The sequence below is a fragment of the Sprattus sprattus genome, assembly GCF_963457725.1.
Source record: "Sprattus sprattus genome assembly, chromosome: 14".
Classification (NCBI taxonomy): Eukaryota; Metazoa; Chordata; class Actinopteri; order Clupeiformes; family Clupeidae; genus Sprattus; species Sprattus sprattus.
In genome coordinates, this window is record NC_137912.1 from 1112845 (window position 1) to 1131763 (window position 18919).

General features: G+C 44.0%; 1 protein-coding gene and 2 gene segments (V, D, J or C); 1 reads left to right on the forward strand and 2 right to left on the reverse strand.

The window, feature by feature from the left end:
* Positions 1–2083: 2083 nt before the first annotated feature.
* Positions 2084–7114, reverse strand: LOC308375242 (Ig lambda chain C region-like). The segment is given in 2 exons: positions 7048–7114; positions 2084–2385 (listed from the first exon to the last, which is right to left on the reverse strand).
* A 39-nt stretch (positions 7115–7153) lies between these two features.
* LOC308375243 (Ig kappa chain V region 3547-like) lies at positions 7154–7634 on the reverse strand. The segment is given in 2 exons: positions 7586–7634; positions 7154–7491 (listed from the first exon to the last, which is right to left on the reverse strand).
* A 3322-nt stretch (positions 7635–10956) lies between these two features.
* Positions 10957–18358, forward strand: LOC308375244 (uncharacterized protein). The gene is made up of 9 exons (XM_080851334.1): positions 10957–11089; positions 11523–11612; positions 11959–12069; positions 13086–13209; positions 13847–14028; positions 14179–14579; positions 15037–15080; positions 15350–15843; positions 16525–18358. Exons 1-9 carry the CDS (start codon positions 11057–11059, stop codon positions 17290–17292), a joined length of 2247 nt encoding a protein of 748 aa, XP_080707460.1. The 5' UTR covers positions 10957–11056; the 3' UTR covers positions 17293–18358.
* The last annotated feature ends 561 nt before the right edge of the window (positions 18359–18919 follow it).

Genomic DNA, 18919 nt, shown 5'->3' on the forward strand with positions numbered 1-18919 from the left:
GAGGTTTGTGTCATCTTCACAATCACATCTCATTCAAAAATGAATAGGAAAAGCCAAATGTGAATTTGAATACTCTGTTTGTATGTTTAATTATGTGTGTACTGTAAATGTGAAAATATGGCTTCAGTAATGATGATTATAACAGTATTACATGATTTCACTAAAATGCCCTTTACATGATCGTTAATTAAATGAGCTACCTTTTCTTGATCCCCATGATGATTAAATATGTTTGTATCTCTATGAGAGTAGCAGTGTGTCCTCATGTTCATGATGATTAAATATGTTTGTATCTCTATGAGAGTAGCAGTGTGTCCTCATGTTCATGATGATTAAATATGTTTGTATCTCTATGAGAGTAGCAGTGTGTCCTCATGTTCATGATGATTAAATATGTTTGTATCTCTATGAGAGTAGCAGTGTGTCCTCATGTTCATGATGATTAAATATGTTTGTATCTCTATGAGAGTAGCAGTGTGTCCTCATGTTCATGATGAATAAATATGTTTGTATCTCTATGAGAGTAGCAGTGTGTCCTCATGTTCATGATGATTAAATATGTTTGTATCTCTATGAGAGTAGCAGTGTGTCCTCATGTTCATGATGATAAAATATGTTTGTATCTCTATGAGAGTAGCAGTGTGTCCTCATGTTCAGCAAATCTCACTAACATTCCCCACCAGTAGGACGTGCTACTAGCTTGAAGAAGGTATGGTGCTGTGTATTTGTGTGTGTGCGTATTTGTCTGTCTGTCTGCTGGGAGGGCAGTCGACTTAAGACAGTTCTCTCTAGTCAGGGTGGAACATAAGGGAGATACCCTTTCCAAAACTTGTAAGGCGTAAAAACGAGTTTGTGAAAGACCCAGAAACACAAATATCCGATGATGCAAAATCCCGAACAATTTTGGAATCCCAACATTTTTTAGGTCTCGGAAGGTCCGGGTAAAAGAGGACGTCTGGCCACAACCTGAGAGCAATAACCTGTCGATCTCATACGAAGCCATATTATTACATCAGTATCATGAAGGCTCTGGATTGATTGCAAAATGTAAGAACGTCAGTTTCCACGTCAGTTTCCACGCCTACTGGCCTCCTCTCATTATCATATTGGGAACAACAAATGAATGAATAAATAAATGAATAAATGAATGAATAAATAAATGAATGAATGAATGAATGAATGCATGCATGAATGAATGAATGAATGAATGAATGCATGAATGAATGAATGAATGAATGAATGAATAAATAAATGAATAAATATATGAATGCATAAATAAATACATACATAAATGTAAATTATAAGTAACTTTGATTAACAATTGTGCATTAATTAAAACATTTATCCATTTATTTCTGTCTAAATGCATGGATGTGGACATTTATTTATTTATTCATTAATTTGTAAATATGGCAGGTTTGGTCCTCCATAGTCTGTGTGTCTGTACCTTCGTGTGTGAATGAAGCTAAATATAGTTCAGAGCCTCGTCATGCAATGCCATGTCTCAGAATACCTGAGTTGTCCTGAGTGAAGTAAAGCAGTATAACTGAGCACAGCTGTCTCAGTGCAGTTTCTGGCTGTAGGTGTAACCCAGGAAACAGAGCTCTCTGGGGGGGAAACTTCTATTTGCATTGCCAGGCCTGAGTGGGTCTGCTAGTCCCAGAATAGAGCAGCGCTATCGCCAGATGTTCAAGAGAGTTATTGGACTGAAGGCTTGTCAGTGAATACAGGGAGCTTTGTTTTCTCTACTTTATATACATTTCAACGTTATAAGGGATTTAACAATCAACGACAATCAACAATCTGGAAATATATCTTCAACAATAAGACACACAAAAAATACAAAAACAAGTCTCTGATGAATTGAATCAAACTCCTTTATTAATAAATGGTCAAAACACATGAAGGGGTCAAAGTATCAAGCACTTCAGATTCCCAAATGCTGTAAAAGAGGTGGAAAGGGAGGGAGAGACAGTGACTCAGTGCTGCACACTAACAGAAATAAGAGAGAGTCCCTATCAGAGATGAGTCTTTATCAAATACACTTTTAATTAGGCTAATGACAGACATTTGAAAGGGGACCCTAGGAGCAGTCTGATTTCTTCAGAATCTCAGTGACAGTCTGGGAGCCCTGCTTTGCCTCGCAGGTGACTGAGACCCCCTGGGTCCACTCCTGGAGAGGGAGGGTCAGGGTGTTGCTCCAGCTGTACAGGCCGTCCTTCTGTGGGCCCCAGCGACTGGTCTCCCCGCTCCTGCTGCTCTCCTCTACCTTCCAGCTCAGCGTCCAGTCGGACGGGAAGCCTCCGTTAGCCAGGCACATCAACGTGGCTGAACTCCCACTGGTGTGCAGGGGGGGCAGGACTGTCAGTTTGGGACTGGTGTCACCTGAGAAATAGAGTGAAAAGGGACAGAAAGGAATAAACAAGGTCGTCTGCTAAAAAACGTCACCAGCACTTTTCTATGATGTGATATGACAGATACAATATGATGGTACATTACAGACACACTGTCTCTTGATCAAAGGAACGTGTTCTATTTAGGTCAGACTATTCCCTTTTCAACAGCCTGGAAGAACTAAGGATGTGCATGGTGTTGCATTGGAATACTGGCAAAACGATCTTCTTGATTCGAAAGATTGGTTTAAAAATACATCGCATACAAGCATTTATCTGTGTTAATTCCATAACTATCACACTTTTAAAAAGACTTCGCAATAACAGACATGTATCTGCGCAAACAGCAGTAATACGATGTCAATATTTTGGAGAAATGTGTCAGTGCAACACCAAGACACAAAGGTCGTTGTCGGTCTAACGGATTACCCACTTTCTGACGCGCAGCACCTAAATTACCACCAGAGTAACACGAAGTTATAAACCCTGTAGGGCAGTAAATATCTTCCCATCACCAGTTTCCCAAATACACACGCACAGGTGTATTCTGAGTCAGTACACAGTTCCGAGTAAAACTTACATGGTCAGACACAGAGGTTACATTCAATGGGAAAGATTTCAACACACTAACACGCATTTACAAACACGTTTGACATGAAATATCTTCCTTCCTATTTTCTGAAAATACATGCTAGGGATGTCTGGTATTGAATGAGTAATTAAAATGAAAAATGTAAGTCAATGCACAATAAGTCACTATACGACTACGGAGTTACGGTTGAAGCATAAGTTCTGCACTCTTCCGAAAAGTTCGAAAAAGTTCAAAAAGAGATATTGGTAGCCGTCATAAACTGCTCTGCTCATAGCGCAATATATTACACTTTTAGTAACACACACACATACTGACAGAATAATTCAAATGTATGACCGTTTCCGTTTACTTACTTCCAACGTCAAGTCTACTGCCGCCTCCAAACGTGTACCACAGTGATACAAACACTATCTATGGCCGTACAAAAACCCCTCCTCTGACGCGCACTAGTAAGATAGCTTTAATTTCTGATATCCCAGGCAAAATTGACTCAGCTAAAATATGCCACCAATCTCATTAGTCATAACGGTAAATGCACAAAATTATATCAGTAGCCTATTAAATTGAATTACCAAACCAGACTCGCAAGTGCATTAGGCTACAGTAATACTATTAGGCTACTTATCTGCCTTATAAAGCACGGCATTGAAACATTATTCATTTCAAAAATCAAATGATACAATAAAGGCAATTCAACCAAAACGTTCAGATGTAGACCAAGATTTTATTTATAGGACCAAATACGATATTACTTACTTCCAACATCGAGTCTTGATCCACCACCGAAAGTCCACCACAGTGATACAGACTCATAGAGACGCTGTACAAAAACCTCTTCACGGTACAGCGACTCTGACTGACAGCAAACAGTTACTGTTACATTTAGGGGAACATTTTACCAGATCCCGAATTCTGACATGGTTAATATCAGGTCTAAAATAGATATTTCTTCCATCGTCCTTAGTACAATTATTTTTTACATTTCATCCATGAAAACCAGCATTAATAAGCTAAGTTTACCCAAACGACATTCTGTCTGATAAATTGTAATCATTAAAAAGAAGACATTCTACAGTATGGCAATTCTCCCTTCAGTGGTAGACAGGTTTGAATGCGTTAGTCCCAACAGTGGAATCAGGTGCACAGATTGAAAAGTAAACTGGCTCCAGGTTTAGATCACAGGTCTAGTCCAGGGGTGCTTATTGTATGATTACACTAGTGCAATAAGGAAAGAGTATGGTTCACCTCTACAAGTAATGTGTTGATACCATGTGATAATGATTTTGGCAGAACAATAAAGCCTTTTGTATTATTTCTGTCATACTCAAACAGCTCCATTTCATTGATCCTGGAGGTTTCTCCTAGTTCAGTGTTGTGGATCTGAGGATTGCTTAGTCTTTCTGTCAGTAAGTAGGACCACCACACTTGCCTATCAGTTATTGCTGTTAGCCCAGATAAATCGAACAAAACATCATTTAGGTTTAGACTGTTGGCCTACTGAAGAGTCTTCTTTATTTCTATTCATGAGCAAAGAGAATGGGGATCAGAAGTTGCCAGTTAGAAACTGGGGAGGTTGGACATATTTGCATAACCAAAGTGTGAAACTTTTGCTCTTGAGAGCTTTATATCTCAGAAAGAGGAGAACTGGAACACTGAACACCAGTCTGTTTTAGAAGAACAATCTGAGAAGAATGACTTTTCTCATTAAATTCCTCTGGGCACTCCTGTTCTGTATTCCAGGTAATTTATTTAACAAACTGAAATGGATTATGTGAAAAAAAAATTACAATTTGTTTTATGAACCATTATGCTATTCAATGTTTAAAATGTTTCAGAATGCAGGGGCCAGTACATTGTGACTCAGACTCCAGCAGTGAAAGCTGTTCTTGTGGGACAAACCATCAAACTGGACTGCAGAAGCAGCAGCCCCATCTACAGCGACTACCTCTCCTGGTATCTTCAGAAAACTGGAGAAGCTCCCAAACTTTTAATTTATACTATAAACACACGTTATGGTTCAACTCAGAGTCGATTTGTTGGTGGAGGATCCAGTAAGGGGAGTGACTTTACTCTGACCATCAGTGATGTCCAGGCTGAGGATGCAGGAGTCTACTACTGTCAGAGTTTACACATTCCAAGTAACTTGGTGTTCACACAGTGATAAAGCGCCGTACAAAAACCTCGCTCAGTCAGGCTCCACATGACTGCACTGCTGCTGCTGCAGGAGGTGCTGAAGCATCACAGGAGCAGATGGTTACACGGCACAACTCTACTTGTTTGAAGGAAACATGTTTATGCACATTTCAAATGAAAACAGTATTACATATCCACTGTTAAATACTGGTGTCGAATTTTAATTAGTTTATAATTGAAAGAAAATATTGTGAAGTTAAAGGTGGAAAAGCAAATACAGCAGAAAGGAGATTATGCCAGGGTCATGTCCAATCTAGTTCTGCTCATCATCTGAGGTCCCCTTGTTCTCATCCCTCTCCCCTGGTGCACTCATCCTACTACACACTGTTCAGTCCTCTACCTGACTGTTACATAATCCACTTTACCAGAGGACACTGGGTCTGTCTCCTTCTCCATCTTCCTGCTATGGTCATTATGGAGATTCTGTCTCCTTATCTGGAAGACAGGTTTGGGATATTACCCAGGATAGTTGTACTGGTATAACTCCAGTATTTCTCTCAGTTTGAAGAACATGTGTGATGTTGTACCCAGATCAGAAACAGTTAAAGAGTAACTGGAGCTTTAGTGTATATTCAGTGTTAATGCTTGCACAGTGAAATGCTCAGGTTGGGTGTCCCTGTGTGATGGCTGTCTCTTTGACCTCCTGGCCAAACACCAGAGATCTATGTCCACCTTCTGGATTTAATCATCGTCAGAGTGAATGTTGCCTTGCAGCTGCATATGACTGCATTGCTGCAGCTGGGAAGAACTCCAGAGTCCTGTAACAGCGTAACCGTGTCATTGCAGTCATGGCTTAAATGAACTGATCCAATACGTTTTCTCAGGTAATCAGTCATCTCAAACTCAAACCCCTCTACACTCAGTGCCAGACCAGTAGGGACACTGTTGGCCTCTTTCAGGCCAGCCCAAGGCTTTCCCTCTGGCATAAACTCCATAGTTCTGCTCATAGTTCTGTTGTTAGATGGTTCTGTTAATCTCCTCTTATGACTCTGAATAGACTGCACTGCATTACATAGATTCCCTTCAAGTGGACCTCAGTAGGACCAGATAGTGAGTGCATGTGATGGGCAGGGGTTCTCATGTGAATGACAGAGGTGTATCCACAGGCAGGATGCTATCATTCAGTTAGTACTTCTCATGTAATTTTCTCATGGCATAACTACAAACTGATACAAGCAAGGATGTGAATAATGACTTCCAGACCACTTCCTATCTCATAAAGACCTGGAGATAGTAATTCATGCCTTTATAACATCACGGCTGGATTATTGCAATTCCCTCTACCTCGGCCTCCCCCACTCCTCACTCAGACGTCTACAGCTGGTCCAAAATGCAGCTGCACTTCTTTTAACTGGCACCAAGAGGCGTGAGCACATCACCCCCATTCTGGCCTCCTTGCACTGGCTCCCCATTCATTTTAGGGTACAGTTTAAAGTTTTATTATTTGTTTTTAAGGCACTCAATGGGCTGGCCCCAGCCTACATCACTGACCTTGTACAGCCACATTCAGTCCAAAGGTCCCTCAGATCCTCTAGCAAAGGGCTTCTGCATGTGCCACGCTCACGGCTCAATCAGAAAGGAGACAGGGCCTTTGCTGTCGCCGTTCCACGTCTGTGGAACCAGCTTCCTCAGGACATTAGATCCGCCCCCTCTATTTCTGCCTTCAAGTCTAGGCTAAAAACCCACCTTTACTCCCTGGCCTTCCTTTCCCCCTGAACTGTTAACCCCCTGTTCTTGCCTATGTGGGCTGTTATTGTATTATTGTTGTATTGTATTATTTGCCTTTTATGTCATTGTAAAGCACTTTGGTCAGTTTATGCTGTATATAAATGTGCTCTATAAATAAAGCTTACTTACTTACTTACTTACTTGTGTAGTTACTGTGTATCACACCCTTCAGCACCTGCAGTGAGCTCCAGCAGCAGAGTGCAGTCATGTGGAGCCTGACTGAGGGAGGTTTTTGTACGGCGCTTTATCACTGTGTGAACACCCAGCTACTGCTGATATAGTGTGCACTCTGACAGTAGTAAACTCCTGCATCCTCAGCCTGGACATTACTGATGGTCAGAGTGAAGTCACTGTGAGTTCCACTGCCACTGAATCTGGATGGAGTCCCAGACTGAAGTGTTTTGGCGTAGCGGATTATGAGTTTAGGAGCTGCTCCAGGTTTCTGTTGGTACCAGAACAAGTCAGGATTGGATTTCCCTGCATCATTCACATCACTGCTGGTTTTACAGTTGAGAGTGACTGATCCTCCCTGTTGAACAGCTTTCACTGCAGGAGTCTGAGTCACAGTTACCTGTCCATATGACTCTGTTCAGAAAACAGAAAGAATTCAGAGAAATATTTAACCTCACATACAATTTTTTTTTTTTTTAAGATGATGAATTATAAAAAAGAAGCTTACTGTGAAAGCAGAGGACAAGTGTCCAGAGGAACATGAAGATGAAAGTCATTGTTGAGTTCTCCACTATGAGAATCAGCTCTTACCCATGAAGTGGTGAACTCACAGTGCTATAAATAATCCCCCCAAGACTAGAACTGTGACCACTCATGCAAACTGACACATCTACTGTATGTAAATGATCTTCCTGAGTGAAACAGACCGTTAGGGTTACAGTAATGATTAGTATGTACACACACATGAAGATGTGATCGGTAGGAAAATATCTTTCTATGAAATAGATTGATTGATAGATTATTGAACAGGTGTTGGGCTCTGTAAAGCGCTTTGAGACACTGTCTGTTGTTAATGGTGTTATATATACATTACATAAATAAAAGTAAATTAAAGCCTCAGATGGCAAGTTACAGAATATGTCTCTCTCTCTCCTAGTCCAGCAGTGAAAACACACAGCACAAGAATTCTGATATTGCATATAATGTCACCTGCACCAAAGGCACTTTCACAGCCTACATTAGGGGCATAGATGTGATTTGTAGGGAAATATTTTTCTATGAAATGGATAGATTGATTGATAAATTATTGATCAGGTCTTGGGCTCTGTAAAGTACATTGGATTTGAACAGAGCTTTGAGACAGATAATAGAACACACAGCAAGTCATGTTTCTCCTTAAGAACAGAGAAGGACTAACTTAAATGTGTTAGATTATCGCTTCATATCTCTATGTACACTATAACCTCCTTTATGGGGTGCTGGAAAACGTGTGTGTGAAGTGCATGCATGCCCTGATCATGTGAGAATACACCTGTCAATCTCCGCCTAGTGGATTACATCTTGAACTGCATGCACGCCCTGGTCAGGCTATAAAACAGTTGTTCATCTCCCCCTAGTGGATTACATCTTGAACTGCATGCATGCCCTGGTCAAGTGAGAATACACCTGTATATCTCCCTCTAGTGGATTATATCAGGAACTGCATGCTTTCCCTGATCAGATGAGAATACACCTGTATATATCCCTCTAGTGGATTATATCTGGAACTGAGTTTCATGTCATATTGATCTTCTAGAGAAAAATGCAAGGAAGAGTGGCATTTCCTCCAAGAAAAGTAAGTAAAACTGCAGGCTTTTCACATAGTCATCTGCTGTGAACATAACAGAATGGAAATGCCATCAAATAACAGTATTTTATTTTTGTAATGTCATTGAATAAACTTAAAGTTCACCAACTATGAAGATATTACTACTATTACTCGTTAGCCATGTTCACCAATTACGACATGATGATTTTAAAGACATGTAACTAGACAAACAAACAACTAGCTAGCTTGCCCTTTTGGTAGAGAGACAGATTATTATTATAGATGATAGACTACAGGTAATTGACTGCCATGCACCACTTCAGTGGGAGGCGATTTGACATTTGGTGATTGTTGAAGTGAACAAGCAAATTATATAAAAAATAAATATGAAATGAATATTCTGCTTGTGGAGGAACAATTAAAAATTAAAGTAAAGACTTTAGCTATTATAAAGTTTTTGTCTGTCAGCCAATTTAAGAGCTTTTTAGATGCTAAGGATGTGCCTCAATGCTGTGGTTTTAAATTATTCTCTTATTTATTTATTTTTTACTTTATGTTTTATATATATATATATTTGTATACTTAATTTCTGAGTTTTTTAATGTGTTTTGTTTATTTATTTTGTCTGTTTTGTTATGGTTTGTTAATATATTGTTCTTCTGTATTCTGTAGCCTCAGTCAGGGCATTGCTGCAAAAGAGCCCTGTGCTCAATTCTCCCTGAATAAACAATGATAATGATGATATCGTGGACGAGATCGATCATTTATGCTGTGTTTCCTTCATTTTTAGTTTTAAAATATTTTCATCTGTCACATTATGCCTAACCGTTATCCAGGAGGTTAGGAACACTTATTTTGAAGCTTTAAACACTTCCTGCCTCCCCTGTTTTATAACCTTTCACCCGGATAGAGTTTCTCCGCGCCTAGAAGTTGTAAATACAGAGTTCTAGTGTAAGACTTAAGTGTAATTTACTTGTATCTGGTTTGGGTTTGAGTTAACCAATAAGGTGAAATGGAGCTTCGGTTCTCGGAGGCGGAGAACACGGGTAAGATCTACAATGTTTCATGAACGCAAGCTAGTTAATTTATCTATTTTATCCCAGCCGCTGGTTTTAAAATGTCTCAAAATCAAAATAATCAGGAACAACTCCTGTTTGCTCTCGCAGGAGCACCTTTCAACTCCTTATTCGTCCGAATGTGTCAGGGTAGAACAGCACCAGACACTCTTTAAATGCTGATACACATGAACTAGTATTCTAAGGTTAATTTTAATGAGGGCAGTACAGGGAATACTTTTAATATGGCAACACCGCTGGGCAGGCAAGGCTAGGTCGAGATCAGACACCGGCATAGAACTCAAGCTGTCGCGGTTATTTGTATTAGAACCTTTCGTCCGTTGCCCTTTTCGTTAATAATCTCTGATTGTCGTGAGTTTAATGGCTTTAATGACAGTCCCACTTTCCTTTTTAAAGAACAAATCTCTGGTCATACTTCCATTACATTGCTATTAACTTACTACTACTGCTTCGGCTTCTACGACTACCACCACCACCAGCGCCTTTTCTTGGCTCAAGTGTTCAAATGTAAGGAGTTGAGGCACTGACATCATCAATATGAACTGAGTAATGATCAGGTTTTAGATTCACCTGTACAGGTCAGCCTGTGGCCTGCTTCTGTGTTTAACTGCTGATCTGTGGCGCCCCCTCACAGAGCGCTCCCCACTCCCGATGCCCTCCCTGCGCCTCCTGGTTCCTCCCCTGCGTCTGATGGCTGCCTACCTGTGGCAGGTCATGCAGCGGGGGGATGCAATGCAGTACGGGATGCTGGCGGACTTCGTCTCCCTGGTGACCGAGGCTATCCCAGAGCTGCTCGGTCCGAAGCATGCAGCAGAGCTTATTCTGGGTCTGCAGGCCAGGGTAAGAGGCTGTGGACTAGTGTGATGAGAACTATTAGACTACCAGTATTGTCACCTTAATTCTATGCATACAGTAGGGTACCACAGAAAGGGTTAAGTGCTGTAGTCTTTGTTTACCAATCCAAGGTGCGTCCTATAAGATGCCCATTTCACTTTGTTTCCTATATAATGTTCTGTTCTGTATCCTTGTGTATATATGATTTTCTGTTCTGTGTCTGTGTTCTATATAATGTTCTGTTCTGTACATGTGTGCTGTATGTGTTCTGCGTCTGTGTTCCGTATCTGTGTTCTATGTCTTGTTCTGTTCTGTACATGTGTTCTATAATGTTCTGTTCTGAGTCTGTGTTCCGTTTCTGTGTTTATATATGATGTTCTGTTCCATGGAGTGCTCCTGTGTGTTATTCTAGGTTGTTCTTGAACTGTGCCGCGGGGATCACGCTGTTGCCCCTGACGACCTGAAGCTCCATCTGGACAGCATGCAGCTGCTTCTGCCCGTCCTCAGAGCAAAGGTGATCACAGTATTGATCTCGTCCCAATGGGGTAGAAACAGCGAGGGTGATCAGCAGTATTGATCCCAATGGGGTAGAAACAGCGAGGGTGATCAGCAGTATTGATCCAGTACACATGTTCTGCTAGTCTGGTTTCCGAGCAACTATTCATATTAAGTTTATTTTACCACAGGAAATCAGACATCCTTTTATTAATCAAAATAATCAAATATAACATTTAGCTTCAGGTCCGTTGTCTTGATGGTTGTATTTCTATGGCATTTTCCTCGGTTTTTAGTTTGACCACAGAGTTTCGGTCATGGTAAATGTTAAATCTACCCCCACTGCTATTGTTTTGATAAAATAAATAAAAACCCATAAAGCTCATTGACCGTGTTATTTTAAAAGAGGGGAGGAGCTTTGATTGAATCTCAATAGGCTCTCTGTTGCTCAGGAGACCAGCGGTGGCGGTCCAGAGGCTGACTTCACGGCGCTGGTCCAAACCCTCCTCACTGACCCAGAGGAGAGGGAGAGCTTCTTCCAGGTGAGGCCCCCCACTGCCACCTTACACTTCCCATGAAAGGCTTAAGGCTTAAAGCACTGAAGGGCTCCTGAGGTCCTGGGCTTGATGCAGTTCATATCTACAAACATGGAAAACAAATGTGTGTCATTAAATACCCCATAAGTATGAACCTGTACTACCTGAGTGAGGCTGGAGATTATATTGGTTAGGGTTAGGGTTGCTGTTGGGTGTGATTGCTCCTTGTTGGCGGGGAGTGATATGGAGTGACCGGTCTGGTTGTCTGTCTGTGTGTGTGTCTGTGTGTGTGTCTGTGTGTGTGTGTGTGTGTGTGTGTGTGTGTGTGTGTGTGTGTCCTGTGTGTGCGCAGCACGTGTTTCCAGATGTGTGTGGCTCCCGTTATGACGAGGTCCTGCAGACACTCATGTGGGACTTCCTCATCAGGCTGGAGAAACTGACACCAGTCCCTGATCTCCTGCAGGTCAGCAAAGATCAAACACCTCCTTATTTAACTCCTTAAAGATCAAACACCTCCTTATTTAACTCCACAAAGATCAAACACCTCCTTATTTCACTCCTTAAAGATCAAACACCTCCTTATTTAACTCCACAAAGATCAAACACCTCCTTATTTAACTCCTTAAAGATCAAACACCTCCTTATTTAACTCCTCAAAGATCAAACACCTCCTTATTTAACTCCACAAAGATCAAACACCTCCTTATTTAACTCCACAAAGATCAAACACCTCCTTATTTAACTCCTTAAAGATCAAACACCTCCTTTTTTAACTCCTTAAAGATCAAACACCTCCTTATTTAACTCCACAAAGATCAAACACCTCCTTATTTAACTCCTTAAAGATCAAACACCTCCTTATTTAACTCCTCAAAGATCAAACACCTCCTTATTTAACTCCTCAAAGATCAAACACCTCCTTATTTAACTCCTTAAAGATCAAACACCTTCTTATTTAACTCCACAAAGATCAAACACCTCCTTATTTAACTCCACAAACACCAGAAACCTCCTTATTTAACTCCTCAAACACCAGAAACCTCCTTTTTTAACTCCTTAAAGACCAGAAACCTCCTTATTTAACTCTGCGAAACCTCATTAGGATAACTAGTCCTCCCCAACTGCTTGGAAACATATAAACCCTAACGTATGAGATTTTTCTTTTAGATCAGGAAATAATTCTATGTTCTGAAAGATTTGTTGTTTGTTTGTTTGCTGTAACGGTGTTATGTCTCTTGTAGACTGTGTCATAGCTGAATGTGTCATAGCTGACTGTGTTGTCATGGTGACTGTGTCATGGCTGACTGTGTTGTCATGGTGACTGTGTTGTTATCGTATCTTTGTTGTCATGGTGACTGTGTCATGGCTGACTGTGTTGTCATGGCTGACTGTGTTATGGTTGACTGTGTGTGTGTGTGTGTGTGTGTGTGTGTGTGTGTGTGTGTGTGTGTGTGTGTGTGTGTTGTCTCTCTCTTGTAGACTCTGTCGTGGCTCGATGACTCCACTGCATTGGCTGCTGACTGCACTGAATGCATTTCTCAGCCGGAGCCTCTGAAGTTGTTGATCCAGCACCCTGAAGCTCTCGCTCCTCTGGACGCCCACAGTAGGTGCTTCAGTCATGGGGCTGACATCAGAAGTTCTGCTTATGTGAATGAAGACCATTGAACAGTGTGTAGAGAGAACAGAGTTCAAATGAAATACAAATGAAAACTACAAGACACAATAGCTTCTTTGGGCAGTTTGCTGTTTCACCCTCACCTTTCTGGCGGAAGGAAACACACACCCCTACGTCACACGGGCTGTTGTACACACTCTCTCACACACACACCCCTATCACACGGGCTGTTGTACACTCTCTCTCACACACACACACACACACACACACCTACGTCACACGGGCTGTTGTACACAGTCTTACACTAGGCAGGATTCTGTTGTGCTTTGCCAGTTCTCTGTGTTTAAACTTACTTTACATTTACATTACATTTAGTCATTTAGCAGACGCTTTTATCCTCAATCCACGAGAGAACAATCGGGCTACGAGCAATAGAGACCTAGTGTAACAACAAAAAACTTTAAATAAGAAATAAAAAAGTGCAGGAATGTAAGTACTGTAAGAGCGAGTTAAGTACTACTTACTGAAAGAGGAAACTAAATGCCCACTGGAATTGAACTTTGATGTTTGAGTCTTCTTCTTCTTCTTCTTCTTCTTCTTCTTCTTCTTCTTCTGTCATTCCCAGGCCCTCCATCAGTGCTGGGTGGACCCATCCGTTCCCTGCTCCTCCTGGGGCCTCGGAGGCCATCGCCCCCCACCGCGGACGACCCTGTGACCTCTGAGGAGGTAGCCACGGAGACGGTCACCATGACGACTGAGTGTATAGAGATGGAGCTTGGGATGAGTCTGGCCGTGGGAGAAGCAGAGGTGTCAGGAGGGGAGGAGGAGGAGGCCCCCAGAGGAAGAGGAGGAGGAGGAGGAGGAGGAGGTAGAGGAGGTGCAAAGGGCGGAGGAGAAGAGAGCAGACAGGGAGGTGTGGAGGTGACGCAGCGGGGAGGGGAAGAGATCTGCCAGCAGGGAGGTGTGGAGGAGGCCGGTGTGGAGGTGACGCAGCACTGCGGAGGAGAAGAGGAGAGCAGGGAGGTGGTGTCTCAGAGAGAGACGGTGATGAGCGAGGACCAGTCAGGGAAGGCAGAGCTGCCGTGCCCCCAACAGGAAGCTGAAGGACAGGTCGCTTCCTGTGTGGAGGGAGAGCGGGCGGCCGGTGGGGCGGCGTCCTACCCCGCGGTCCCAGTCGGGTGGAGGAGGTCTCAGAGGAAGCCCAAGAAGACCTGGAAGGTGAAGACCATCCACCTGCAGATGCAGAAAGGAAAGGATGTGTCCCAGGAAAGAGAACATTGGCACTGTTTGGGGTCCAAGAACATCAACTCCAGTAAGAGGCACTGTTTGGGGTCCAAGAACATCAACTCCAGTAAGAGGTATTGAAAAAAACATGGATTGTTCATTTTAGATTGTAAGCTGGCATTCTCTTCTGAGACTACAAAAGTACACTGAAGCTAATATGAGGGCACGTGCAAGCAGGTTAGCGAGTAGCCATATCCACATTTACATTACATTAAGTCATTTAGCAGACGCTTTTATCCAAATCGACTTACAAGGATGTATACACATTTTTACATTTACACTGAACGCACACTGCACATCAGGAGCAGTTAGAGGGTTAGTGTTTTGTTCCGACAGGGAATCGAACCAGCAGCCTTCTGATTACTAAATTACTTCTACCTCCTGTACCACTGTCTACCTAAATGCCATATCTAATGTTAATACCACAGCTACTGTTAATGCCACATTACCACAGACAAACATCTCAGTTTTGGAGTATCCGTTTGTGTGTCTTGCATTTGTCTCACTTGTGGCGAATGGTTGTGATTACAGTTCAGATGGCGGGCCCATTTGTGTATCCGCTGAAAAAAGTGCAGGTACATTTTCATTCTTTTTTCAAAACGTATATTGAATAAATCAACTCCTCAAAGCATGAGCGTAGATCTGAAATGTTTTTGCCTGAATGCCTGTATTAGTTCCCTAGCTGTGGGTGTCTGGTGTAACTGGTGACGTGTGTCTGTGTGTGTGTGTGTGTGTGTGTGTGTGTGTGTGTGTGTGTGTGTGTGTGTGTGTGTGTGTGTGTGTGTGTGTGTGTGTGTGTGTGTGTGTGTGTGTGTGTGTGTGTGTGTGTGTTGTGTGACTACAGATAAGGCCTCTCCGGCAGGATCGTGTCCGCAGTACCCATCCTCCCCCCAGCAGGGGGGGCTAGTGAGGCAGCACCAGGAGCTGGCTCACTCTGACTGTGCGGCGGGCGGTGAGCCGCCTCAGACAGCGCCCCCTATAGGCCCGGCCCTGCCTCACGCGTGCTCCGACTGCGGCAAGAGCTACCGCTTCGCCTCGGAGCTGAAGTCTCACCAGCGCACCCACTCCGGCGAGCGCCCCTTCGCGTGCCCGCAGTGCGGCAAGAGCTTCGCCCACAGCCAGGCGCTGGTGCGGCACCGGCACACACACGACGCGGAGCGCCTCTACGAGTGCGGCAGGTGCTCCGAGACCTTCCCCTCGCTGTCCGCCCGCGCCACGCACCGCCGCGCCCAACACGACCCCCTCCGGCAGCGCTGCGGTGACTGTGGCAAGTGCTACAGCTCCGCCTCCGCCCTGGCACGCCACCAGCTGCTGCACACGGAGGAACGACCCTACAAGGTACCTTGGTGTGCTGATGCTAACTAATGTTTTATTTTATTATATTATTATTATTATAGTTCGTTTCTAATACGTAGGCACTCTGAGATTGTCTGGGAATTCCCTGCCCCTTCACTGCATTCCATTTGTTCAGTTGGTCTGGCCAACTCTCAACGGCGCTCCACTTCAGCCACCTGATTGGACAGTCCTTTAACCAATCAGACCAACGATACTATACAACGATACAACGATCGGTAATAAAGCAAACACATATTTTTTCTGTATGAATTGTTCCAGGGCAAGTTTCTGTTCTGTTTTCAAAGAAAACTTGCCTTATCGAAGTTTTGCGGTGCTTCGGCGGCCACCATGTCCAATGTTTAAAAACTCTCCGTGCAGTAGATTTTGTAACGTAGCCGTGGTAAGTTTAAATCCGCCAATGGCGCGCCAGGTAGCCAAAAGCCAGTTTGTGATTGGCTCCAAGGATTCTGGAAATCTTGAAATGAACGGGTATGCAAACTTGGCCAGACCCAGTTCTGAGGCAAAATCAATTTGGCCGGAAGAAGTGGGGCGGGACTTCCCAGACTAACTCTGAGATTCTTTTGAATGAAAAGTGCATTAAAAAGTATTATTATTATTATAATTATTATTATTGTTATTATTGTAATTATTATTATTTCATTTTCATTATCATTACTATTAAAGTGCCCGCAGTGCCCCGCCACCTTCCCCTGCGCCTCTAACCTGAGCCGCCACGCGCTGACCCACCGCACCGAGCGCTCGCACCGCTGCACCTGCGGTAAGGCCTTCACCTACAAGGGGGCGCTGTTGAGCCACCAGCGCGTGCACTCCAGCGAGAGGCCGTTCCACTGCGGGGAGTGCGGGAAGGGTTTCCTCTACAAGGGCGGCCTGGAGCAACATCGCAAGACCCACTCGGACGAGACGCCGTACCTGTGCTCGCACTGCGGCAAGGGCTTCAAGCGGCAGCGCAGCCTGAGCAAGCACGTGAGCGGACACACGCGCGAGGACGTGTTCCGCTGCACGCAGTGCGACAAGACCTTCTGCTACAAGGCCAGCCTGACGCGCCACGAGCTCACACACTCCGGCGAGCGCCCCTTCCTGTGCGACGACTGCGGCAAGGGCTTCTTCTCGTTCAGCGAGCTGCAGAAGCACCAGCGCTTCCACACGGGCCACAAGCCCTTCCAGTGCCCGCACTGCAGCAAGAGCTTCACCCAGTCCTGCTACCTGACGCTGCACATGCGCTACCACACCGGCGTCAAGCCCTACGCCTGCCCGTCCTGCGGCAAGAGCTTCAGCAGCTCCACGCGCCTCAAGAGGCACCTGCGCATTCACACGGGCGAGAAGCCCTACAGGTGCTCGGAGTGCCCCAAGAGCTTCCAGCAGTCCTACCAGCTCAAGGCTCACCGGCAAACACACCTGAAACCTGACGTGGACGAATCAAAACACACCTGACCCCCACCCTGGACGAATCAAAACACACCTGACACCTGACGTGGACGAATCAAACACACCTGACCTGGACCAATCGAACACACCTGACACCTGACGTGGACGAATCAAACACACCTGACGTGGACGAATCAAAACACACCTGACACCTGACCTGGACGAATCAAAACACACCTGACACCTGACCTGGACGAATCAAACACACCTGACCTGGACGAATCAAACACACCTGACACCTGACCTGGACGAATCAAAACACACCTGACACCTGACCTGGACGAATCAAACACACCTGACGTGGACGAATCAAACACACCTGTCACCTGACCTGGACGAATCAAAACACACCTGACACCTGACCTGGACGAATCAAAACACACCTGACACCTGACCTGGACCAATCAAACACATCTGACCTGGACGAATCAAAACACACCTGACCTGGACGAATCAAACACACCAACCTTGACCAATCAAACACACTCAGCCTGGACGAGTGACGCAATGGCTGGAATGACTAACGCTAGATAGCTGCACCTATTAAAGCATGGCGTCTCAGGAATGCCATCCAACAGAGAACTGAAGTGGAGTCATTGCTCCCCAGTGACTTCCCACATGTCCTGACTCCTCCCACATGTACTGACTCCTCCCTTATGTAATGACTCCTCCCATATACAATGACTCCTCCCATATGTCATGACCCCTCCCTTCTGCCCTGACTCCTCCCGCATGTCATGACTCTTCCCTTCTGGCCTGAGACGAATGCGTTTGCCTTGCATCAGAACCCTTGGTGTCAGACTAATTGGCTTGAATGATATTCATTTCAACACTTTTTTTGTGGTCCAAAAATGAAAAATTCCAATTCAGGTAAAGGTTGTTTTGTTTGTTGGATTGTTTTTGTTGTTGTTATGTGATGACGGCTTAGAACGCCCATCGCTGCAAGGAGAGACGTCATCTCCTTGTCCAATGTTGCCGTCGTCACCAACTGTTCTGTTTTTGTGTTTTCATACCTGTGCCTTTATAAAGAATATGTTGCATATTAAGATTTATTATTAAAAGAATTTATTGAATGTAAATAAGGGTCATAAAAATAAAAACAAGTACACAAATTGATTAAATTGGGGGATGTTTTCAAAATTGTAATTTAAGAGTATGCAAATGAATGGAACTCTAGGCACCCAATGGGGACCCTCCTGAAACATGCAGTCAAAATTGTAATTTAAGAGTATGCAAATGAATGGAACTCTAGGCACCCAATGGGGACCCTCCTGAAACATGCAGTCATAGAGGGTGAGCTGCACACACACACACACACACAATCACAGCCTTCACACACACACACACACACAGCCTTCACACACTTACACACACACACACACAGCCTTCACACACACACACACACAGCCTTCACACACACACACACAGCCTTCACACACACACACTCACAGCCTTCGCACACACACACACACACACACTCACAGCCTTCACACGCACACACACACTCACAGCCTTCACACACACACACACTCACAGCCTTCACACACACACACACACAGCCTTCACACACACACACACACACACAGCCTTCACACACACACACACTCACAGCCTTCACACACACACACTCACA